Raw genomic sequence first — 9,392 nt, 5'->3', positions numbered from 1 at the left:
GGGGAGCTCCCAGGCAGTGCTGGGCAATGAAGGGTGAGATGGGTCCCTTAGTGTAGGTTTTGGTCAACATCTGTTTGTGATGAACGAGGTGCTGATCTGTGGATTTTAATTGCTACGGAAGAGAAGAGCGTGGATGGCACCGAGTGAAGGAGCTGCAAACTTGGGTAGATGCAATCTTGAGGGAAGCCTTGTGGATGCCAATGCAGGCACCGCTGCTGACTCACAGCAGTCTGACAGGAAAAGGCTCTCTTCTGCTTGTCTCTGGCTTCCTCCAACCTGTGGTTAAGGAGGACTTTGTATCTGTCTGCACAGTTCTTTGACACTGTTACCATACTGGCCAGCGTGACTCCGCAAAAGGAACTTGGAGGTTGGTGGAAAATATCTGCGCTATTAAGTCTTAATTAGGATGATATTTCTCACGTAAAAAAAAATTTGTAAAGGATATTCTCAGGATTGAGAAATAGCTTGTTTTCATTGTTTTCTGCATCCTTGACTCCTTTTCCCTCCACAAGTATCATGGGGATTTATGTGACTCTTCACAGAGCTGAGGTCCCTAACTCCAAGGTGAAAACTGTGAGTGCCTCTGTCTGTGATGAGAAGTGCTCCAGGTAGGTTTTAGAGTCAATGCTTGCCACCCTTCTTAATGGTCAGAGGTGCCAAGTTAAAATCCTTCAGCAAGAATCAGATGATGAGGCTTAAAAAGTAAAACAGCACAGACCCCACCATCAACAGCAGAAAAGGATGAAATGATAAGCAAAAAAAAGCTTAATTATGTGTTATTTTCCAAACTGTATTCTGATGTGAGACCCTATTTTCTTTCTTAAGCATGTGTTTAAGAACTATTCTTACCTCCTGTCTCTCAGTGTGACTGGGAAAAGACTCCAGTGCTTCTTAAAAAACAAGTGAGGTCTCTTCTTGACCTGTGTGTGCCGATAGGAGTCGTGCAGTTGATTTTAATAAGAGAATATCTGTCCTCTATGTGCAGAAAAATGTATTTTATTAAAAAGCCAAATAAATTAAAGTGAAATTGGAATATTATTTCTTGTCTTCTACCTTTGTGGTAGAAGAAGAAAAGACAAATCTTTTGGAAAAGAAAGAAGAAGAGAAAAGATGAAAAGTCTTTTAGAAAAGACTTTGATGCATATCAATGTTTGATTTTTTTTTCTTTTTCTGAAAGTCCCACAGGATTGGTTGTTATTGGGATTAGCTTGTGCCCAGTGATTAATTCCTTGTGTCACTGGTGCTGAATCTTGTTGGAGTTCTTGCAGAACTTTCCAGCAGCAGCATCAAACCAGCAGAGCTGTTATTGACCTAGAATAGCAGTGGAGTTGTTAATACCTGAAGCAAGGTTTTCTGTGAGCTTTGTTGCTATTCTGTGGAGCTGATGAGCTGGTTAACACCTTCTACTTATTCTGTAAGAATCTGAGCCTGGGAGGGAATAATGCAGTTGTGAAGCATGAAGAACCAAAATAGCAGTGATTCACTTAGAGTAGAGCCAAATCTTCTTAAAATTAAACTCCATTGTGTTAAAGACTTTACTTTTTTGATACCTATATTATTAACTTCTCTGATAAAAGCAGGAAGTGTAATACAGTGATACTGGAGAAGCCTTGCACATTAAATGTAAGCTATTGTCTTGGGGTAGTCAGAGAAGAAACCACTCTTCATCAGGTGTGTTAGGAGAATCAGATTTTACAGAATTTCTGGCTCTCAAGGTTACTATATAATTCACAAACCAAATGTTTGTATAGCATTGATTTCCTTATCTTTCAAATAGGTTTTAGGATGGGTGGAAACTCCGAAGCACATATATGAGAATTTATAGTTTCTTAAATAACAAGAAATACTGGACAGTTCAGAGAATTTTGTCATAGGCAGAGGTGTTTACATGCAAGCTGCTGCTTCTGATGTTGTTGTCCTGAGGGTTTTTTTGCTCATGGAATTTGGTTACTTTAGTGTATAACAGGTCGGTGGACTTCTCCTGTAGAAGTGCTTCAAGGTGTGTTCTTTGGTTTACCTTTCTAATTGGACTAGAGCGGATGCTTAAAACAGGCTTGAGGTTTGCAGGCAGGAACATATGGAAGAAAGCTGAAGAATTCATACACAGTGAACAAACCATTTCCAGAACTGCAGTCAAAACTTGATTGTTGTGTGCAGGTTGTTCATGGGACTGTGGCAGCCTGACTGTGCCACAGTGCAGAGGTAGTAGATTTGACCATATTGGTGTTAAACCTGGTAGTAGAAATACAATGTAGGGGCAGCCAAAGTATCTCTGGAGAGACTGGTTAGGGATACCTCCAAGGGGGAGAGTGCACTGAGGCAGGAAAATTTGCTGTAGCCCTCGTGGAGGGGAGATGATACAGCCAAACAGTGCTGTCTGTGTGGACTCACCAGTGGGGCAGATGCTGACTTATGGATCTGATGCTATCTCAAAAAATTGGGGTTTTCTGCTCATTTGGTCTTTCTTTATATGCATTCTAGAAGTCACATTAGACCAGCTTTCCTCTAATTCCTTCTTTTAGTTGTGGTAATTTAAAGTATACTTTGTTCCATTCTTACAAGGTATAGCCAGCTTGGAAATTGAGTGCTAATGGAATTTCATATTGCAAAAATGCTCTATTTTAGTTACTTTAGAGAACTCCACTGTTTGTATGTCAGGACACCCCTGAACTGCCTTTATATTTTTCTTCCATGATCTGTAACATGGCCAGGCTGTCTTCCCCATTTATTGTCCCTACAGATTTCCTAGATTCCCATAATGGTCTAAAAACCCATTCAGCAGCGCTGATGTCTCAAGCGGTGGGTATGTAAATATTTACTGGCATGACAGACAACAACAGTGGGAGGGGGGAAATTGCTACATTCTGCCATTCAGGGAACCTTCGAGTTCTGTCTCAGAGTGTGCAGTCCATGAGAAGAGGAAAGGTTTGCAGTGTGTGCTTGACATGTTTTTGCTCTCTCAGTTCCTGTTTTGTTGCAGATGTCATTGCTTTAGCTGTGGAAGGCTTTATCAGCCCTTGCGGAGGCTTTCCCCTGCTCACAGCACTCAAGGCTGCAGCTGTAGTGGAGGAAAATGGAGCCTGTAGATCTTCTGGCACTTGCCTCCCTAGAAATGAACAGTACCACAGCCACCCTGGCTTTGCTGGCAGTCTTCCTGGTCCTGCTGTATTGGTAAGTGGGAGTGGTGAGATGGGTTGCACATCAGACACAAACCCTGCTGAAACCCAGCATCTGTAGGGTCTTATCCATGAGGGGGGACTGGAAGGTAATTTCCTAGGAGGGAAATAGAGGGGGAGTTGGTTTGGAAGCAGAGAGTGCAATAAATACTCACAAAACTCACTATGCTTTTAGATAATTCTCTCCTTGCAATATTGTCTTGTAAGTGCTTTACCAACTGTTAACAAAAATTATCTTCTAAGTTAAGAACTTATTTGTTGGTTTCTTTTTAATTTTTTTGGGCAGCAGGAACATTGGTCCAGGTCAAAAAGAAACCAAATACTTGTTAGATCTCTTCTCTCTACTATGCTGCACACTTGTTCTTTGGCTTAAGTGTACAGACACTTAAACTGCTGCTTGAATTTCCTCTGTTCTTTCCACACTGACTAGTAGACACAAATCAGAATAACAGCAGCTGTAATGGTTAGCACAGTAGGCAATGCAATGTGCTGTGCTGAAATGGAAAAAAATCCCAAAAAACTCCCCCCGTCCTGACAATTTCTTTCAGAAATTATATTAGCTGAATTGGGAGTGTTTTTCTGACTTTTCACTTGCGTTTATCTTCAAATCCTGCCTTCCAGTAAAATAATGGGTTTTTTCTCAGTTGTATGAGTGTTCAACAAAAGGTTCCAGGGACTGTTGCAGAAAAAAATCAAATCCACCAAAAATCCAAAGCTAATCAGGAGGAGAGTAGTGATGGCACCATGAGTTTAGCACAATTTTTGTAGCAATGTAAATGACAGATAGCTTTCCATATAGTTTGTCATTCTTTCACCCTGTTGAGCTTTGTTCAACTTCCTCTGTGTTCAGGGAGGGCCTAGAGAGACTAAAAAGAGTCAAACCTATATCTGACATGTGTTGCTGTGTCAAATAGGTGTGTGAGCCTGCTTTCTTAACAAGCTCTGCCCAAATAATTACAAACATCCAAGTCCTACCTCCTCTGAATTTTATTGGGAAAAAGACCAGCAGCTCTAGAGTGTTAAGACCATGCTGTTTAGCTGTAGACCTGTGCATCTCTGGGAGCTTAAGGGGGAGAGAGGGAGGACAGAGGCACATCCACAGTTCAGAAAAGCAGCAGATCAGCTGGTGAGATCTGGCCACCTGTGAATCATTTGAAATAGCCTGGTACTTTCACATAGCTCATGTCCGGATGTGCCGAGGTCTCCAAAGACCCAGAACTGCTCCTTGTAAATCTTAGGTACTGTCTGGTGTGTGTTTGCCCAGGGCCTCATTTTCTGGCTCAGTTTAGGAAAGGCTGTTCCTCCCCTTGAAGTTAAGACATGGTGGTTTAGTGCACATTTGGTCTCGCCATTAACAAAGCTAACTCTAATTGCAGAGTTAAACCAGACTCATGGCTGTGGTCAGTTGCTGCTGAATTGAGGGCCTACCATAAAAGTTTCAAAAAGTTCAACTTAGCATTTAGGTGGGAAATTGTCTAACAGTAGAGACGCCCCATTCAGAGTGTCTGCTTTCCTGGCTGAAGGTGACTTCTGTGAAAGCGTCAAGAAAAGGCAGCAGAAGTTTTACATGGGAAAAGTGTTTTACACTTGTAACTGCCAATGATTACTACTAACCAATCTTGTTGATCTACAGATTCAAGTTTATTTTTAAGTAGCTTATTAAATACATCTGCCTGTAGATCACTCTTCAAGTGGGAAGCTGATGATTATTAAGCTTGCAATGAAATAAGCTATGGGCTGCTGGTAGGTTTGCCTGGTGGCTGAGCTGTTCACATCTGTTTATCTCAGTAAAGTGCAGTGCCTGAGCCTGTAAAGTTAAAGTCTTGAAGCACATCTGCAAGTGTGGTAGTTGTTCAAACTTGTCAACTTTCTAATTTGAGTCTATTTTGTTGAATTTTTTTATACTACCTGAGTGCTTAAACAAATCAGTAAAACTCAATTTATGCTCACATCTTCATTTATTCATGACTGAAACCTTGGGTTCAAGGAATTATTTAAACAGTGTGTAAAATGGTTGCTAATAGAAATGCACGTCTCTAATTCTAGAAAATGTTTTTATTACAATCATGTTGCATACCTGATTACCTGGCTCTTCTAGGAGTTAGAAAACATGAGTGTTGTGTATGGCAGGAGTAATAATAAAGTAATAACTCTTAAAGTTCCTTTGAGGTTTTCTTCATAAGCCTTATCCTAATTTTTTAATAACTATTGAGTTATTCTTTTTTTTAAGCTTTTTCTTCCAGGATTGTGTATTTTCAGAAGGGCAGTCCTGGGGAAAGGGAGGAATGAATATTTGCTGTTTTAAATTTTGTTATGGTATGATTGATTGGGGTCATGTTGTGTCAACTGTTGTGTGAGTACAAAGAACAGGCAGTTTGTCCACCTTGTTGTCTGTAAAAGGCTTAGCAAGGCTCAGCAGAAGGCAGTTGCAGGTAGAGGAGAGAGTAAAAAGATCTGATGCACACTGGAATGGGAATGTGGTCATGGCAACATTCGTTTTATTGAGCTCTTTCCTCAGCACGGTTTTCGTGGATGGGGGTACTCAGTGGTTTAAACGACAGCCTGGAGCTGCTGTCCATCAGCTCAGCCTCAGTCCCTGTGAGTGTGTGTATTGTAAGGCCAGCTGGGATTTGTCACAGTTCAGCTGGCAGGTGGTATCTTGCTGAACTGTGATAAGACCAATCTCTTCACATTTTTGGGTATGGTGAGGTCATATGAAAGAGGGAGAGGAGAAAGGGTTGATTGGGAAAGGGAGCAGAGGCTGTAGCTGCATAAAAGTTAACTTATAGGGAAGATGCAAATCTGAGAAAGAAACTTGGATGATTTGATAATTTTTAGGCTGTTATTGATAGTACAATGAACATAATAACTCTTTATAACAAATCATGTAATAGCACATCTCTGATTTCTCACGCGTTGTCCTCAGTGTAATATGAAGGTGATGCTTGTAGTGTAATGTGTCAATTTTAAATCAGTGGAAACAACTATAACCTCTCAGTATTTGTCTTCTACATGACCTTAAGTCTCCTCTAAGAAGTCTCCTCTAAGGAGAGGCTTTGTAAGGTAGTCAATTAAATGTTGGGAGTAGAAAGACCTATGAAGCTTTTTGGGTACATAGCCTGTTTGGATTTGAATGGGAAGTTGTTTTTTTGGTAATCTGTTAAATTAAGAGGCTGCTCAAGCCTCTTTGCTATCCCCCATTCCTGAAGGATTTAGTCATCTGCTCCCCCCCCTCCATTCTTGCTCCTTGTTCTCTGTAGGTGAAAGTCTCTTGCAGATTTCTTATCATGGATTCTTGGATGTCTGTTGCTACATCACTATTATTGTGATAGACAGGTTGCTGCTTTACTGACCACAAAAAAAGCATAATATGGCTAACTACCAAAGTTCAGTAATACCAGTGGCACAACACTTAGCGCTCTTAAAAAATGTCTTGTCTGTGTCCTCCCCTGTGATTTCTTCCACCCAAACTGATTATCAGGGCAGTTTCTTTTAAGAGCACTTTCTTTCTCAATTGCAAGCACTGCTGTCTCTATTTGCCTAATCTCTGTGAATCTCAGGGGGTTTTTTTAGGCATGAAATAAAACCAAACTCTTAAGGGAAGAATGAGTTTAACATTTACAAATCCCAGTGATATTCTCTATTGAAAAATACAGTAGTATATCTATGCAACATATTGTTCATTTTCATTTCAAACATATGCTGAGTTGGATATCCCATGCTTGGCTGTAGCTGCAAACATTGCTTTGTGTCTTTCTTTTTGCTGTCTGGGTAGATGTTTGATAAAATGAAAGCAGGAGTTTATCTTGCTTTAAAGTTTAATGTACCATAAGCTGAGCATTATGAAGAAGCTGTCACAGCATTCAGATACCTGTGTTCAAACTGGATTATCAACCCCTTGTCTAAACAAACCTGGGGTTTTTTAAAAACATGGAGGTTGGATGGGAGTGTTTGTTTATGTTTGTAAGATCCGTGTCTAATTGCATGCTTTCAAACATAGCAAAACATAAACTAGTGGTGTTCCTGTCTGTTTCTGAAAAGCTAAGTAATTCAAAAAGATGTCATTTTTACATTGAAGTAATATTAATGATTACTTGTGCTAGAGACAAGCATAGAGACTAAGAGATTGGGATCTCCCTAGATCAAGGTACTACCCACCCAGTGCAGAACAAGTCAATCCTGACCCAAAGAATTTGCAGTCTGATAAAAAAGAATGAAAACAAAACAATATTTTTCCTCCTCTGACCTTAAGTCATTTGCATACAGTTGGATGGGGGACAAACTTAGGCAATGGGGCACATGTGTTAGAGTTCTTCAGTTGGTGCCATATGTGCACTAAACCACATCAGAAGTTGGTCTCAGGACAAGGTATTCCATACAGGTGACTTCAATACCATTGTTTGGCATTACTTTGCAACTGTGGTTTTGGAAGGGGCTCTAAAGGGAAGCTTAGAGGTAATCTTTCTCCACCAAAAACTTCATTCTGGTTTTTGAGAACCTTACTGTTTGGGGTTGAGTTAGCTAAAACTTCTTTTCTTTTTTCTAAAATAAATGCCACCTAATACTAGATCTTGGACTAACTTTTGCCCCTTGAAAGATCACTATTTACAAATGATATTTGATAGCTAGAGCTCTAGGTTTATATTCTGAGTGCAGGCATAAGGGAAGTAGATTATTTTCCCTAACACATCCAGATAATACTTCTGGACAGATTCAGGGAGAGGCACCACAAAACTTGCATCCTTTCTGAGTAGGTAGGCCCTAACTTTTCCACCTGCCACTGCTGCCATCAAAGGCACAGGGCTGCTAGGACCACTATGGCTAGAAACAGGCCTGGGTGTGGAGCATCAACAACCACTCAGAAGGACATACAGCTCTGCTCTTTTCTCAGGCTCTTCGAGGTGAGAGGCTCAGAGAGGCATCCTCATGCTCAGGTGTCAGAGCCTCTCATTTCCCTTTCTGGCAGAGGGCACAGCTCTGTAGACAGAGAGTGCTCAGGGGCTGGTGCTCCTGTACTGCTGCTGGACTTGGCTCTGTCTCCCACATCCTTCTGACCAGCAAAGCCTGACCTCTGAGCTGGATCTCAGGTTATGGTCCCTAATGAGGCTTCCTCTATTACAGCCTTGTAGCTTCTCAATTTGCAGTGAACCAAGCATCAGGTTTGCAAGGTCAGAAAGCTGGGAAGTTTTGGGGTTTTTAATATGCTGTTAACCCCAGCTGGTAGGGTTAATTTATTTTAATTTTTTTAATTTTATTTTTTTGGTTTTTAATATGCTGTTAACCCCAGCTGGTGGGGTTTTTTTATTTAAATTTTTTTTTAATTTTAATTTTTCCCCCTAAAATGGCCATTATCAGTGGAAATCATTCTGCTTCCCTCCTCTTCATTCAAATGTCCCATCAGAAAAGCTAGAAGGATCTGACTAAACAGGAAACATCAGCAAACTTCTGTTGATGACAGAACACCTAAAAGATTCTGAATTGTCTTTGTCATGCAGTTTCCCATCAAGAAAATCTGTAATTCCCACTGATGTGTCAAACATAATTTGATCCCACAGCTGCGCAATATGTGGCCTTGTCTTTGAGCTAAATCAAGCATCTCTAGGTAAACTTGAGAAGGAACAGAATAAATTACTGAATTATAATTTGGAAAAGTGCCATACCACATATGACTAAATACTTTATTTTTCTGAAAACGAAGTAGATTTGTGTACATTTGATAATCCAGAATGAACTTCACTCAGTGCCCTGATTATTCTGCTTTTAGGTAAACAAAGTTATCTTACTTTTGGGGGAAGAAGCAGAACAGTTTTCTCTTGTTACTATTGCAGCTTCAGATCCCTAGGTTCTCTGGGGTATCCTCAGAGGCTGTAATAACCCATTGGTTATCCAGACAAGTGTTGGGCATCTCATGCTGTGCAGCTTTGGTTTTGCACTGCAAATCTCAGAAACGGTCTCTGCTCATTTTGTTTTGTTTTCAATTTAGAGATTACATGTCCAGCAGTGTTTATTTGGAGGCCCTCAAGTGGTTGTTGAGTTTTTTGCTTTTGTGAAGGTGCACTTTATCCTAAAAAACTCTGTGTAAAAAAATCAATCTCCAGCATATTAATTCCTTGTGGTTTTTGTTTTTCCCTGAAGTTTTTCATGCCTTTCCCATTAAATCCCAAACTAAAGCACAGTTTGATTTTAGTGAGTGGAGATTGGAGCCTTAATAGCATG

General features: G+C 40.4%; 1 protein-coding gene across 1 annotated transcript in view; it reads left to right on the top strand.

The window, feature by feature from the left end:
• The first annotated feature begins 336 nt into the window (after window positions 1-336).
• The window catches only part of TBXAS1 (thromboxane A synthase 1), a 230,748-nt gene continuing 221,692 nt past the window's right edge, over window positions 337-9,392 (top strand). The window contains exons 1-2 of the mRNA XM_039708347.1: window positions 337-367; window positions 2,981-3,171. Of these exons, the coding sequence (XP_039564281.1) occupies window positions 3,074-3,171 (98 nt within the window). The 5' untranslated portion in view covers window positions 337-367; window positions 2,981-3,073. The remainder of the gene's footprint in view (window positions 368-2,980; window positions 3,172-9,392) is intronic.

Source organism: Passer montanus, unplaced genomic scaffold (genome assembly GCF_014805655.1).
Source record: "Passer montanus isolate IOZ18808 unplaced genomic scaffold, ASM1480565v1 scaffold20, whole genome shotgun sequence".
NCBI lineage: Eukaryota > Metazoa > Chordata > Aves > Passeriformes > Passeridae > Passer > Passer montanus.
This window is presented reverse-complemented; position numbering and strand designations above follow the sequence as displayed.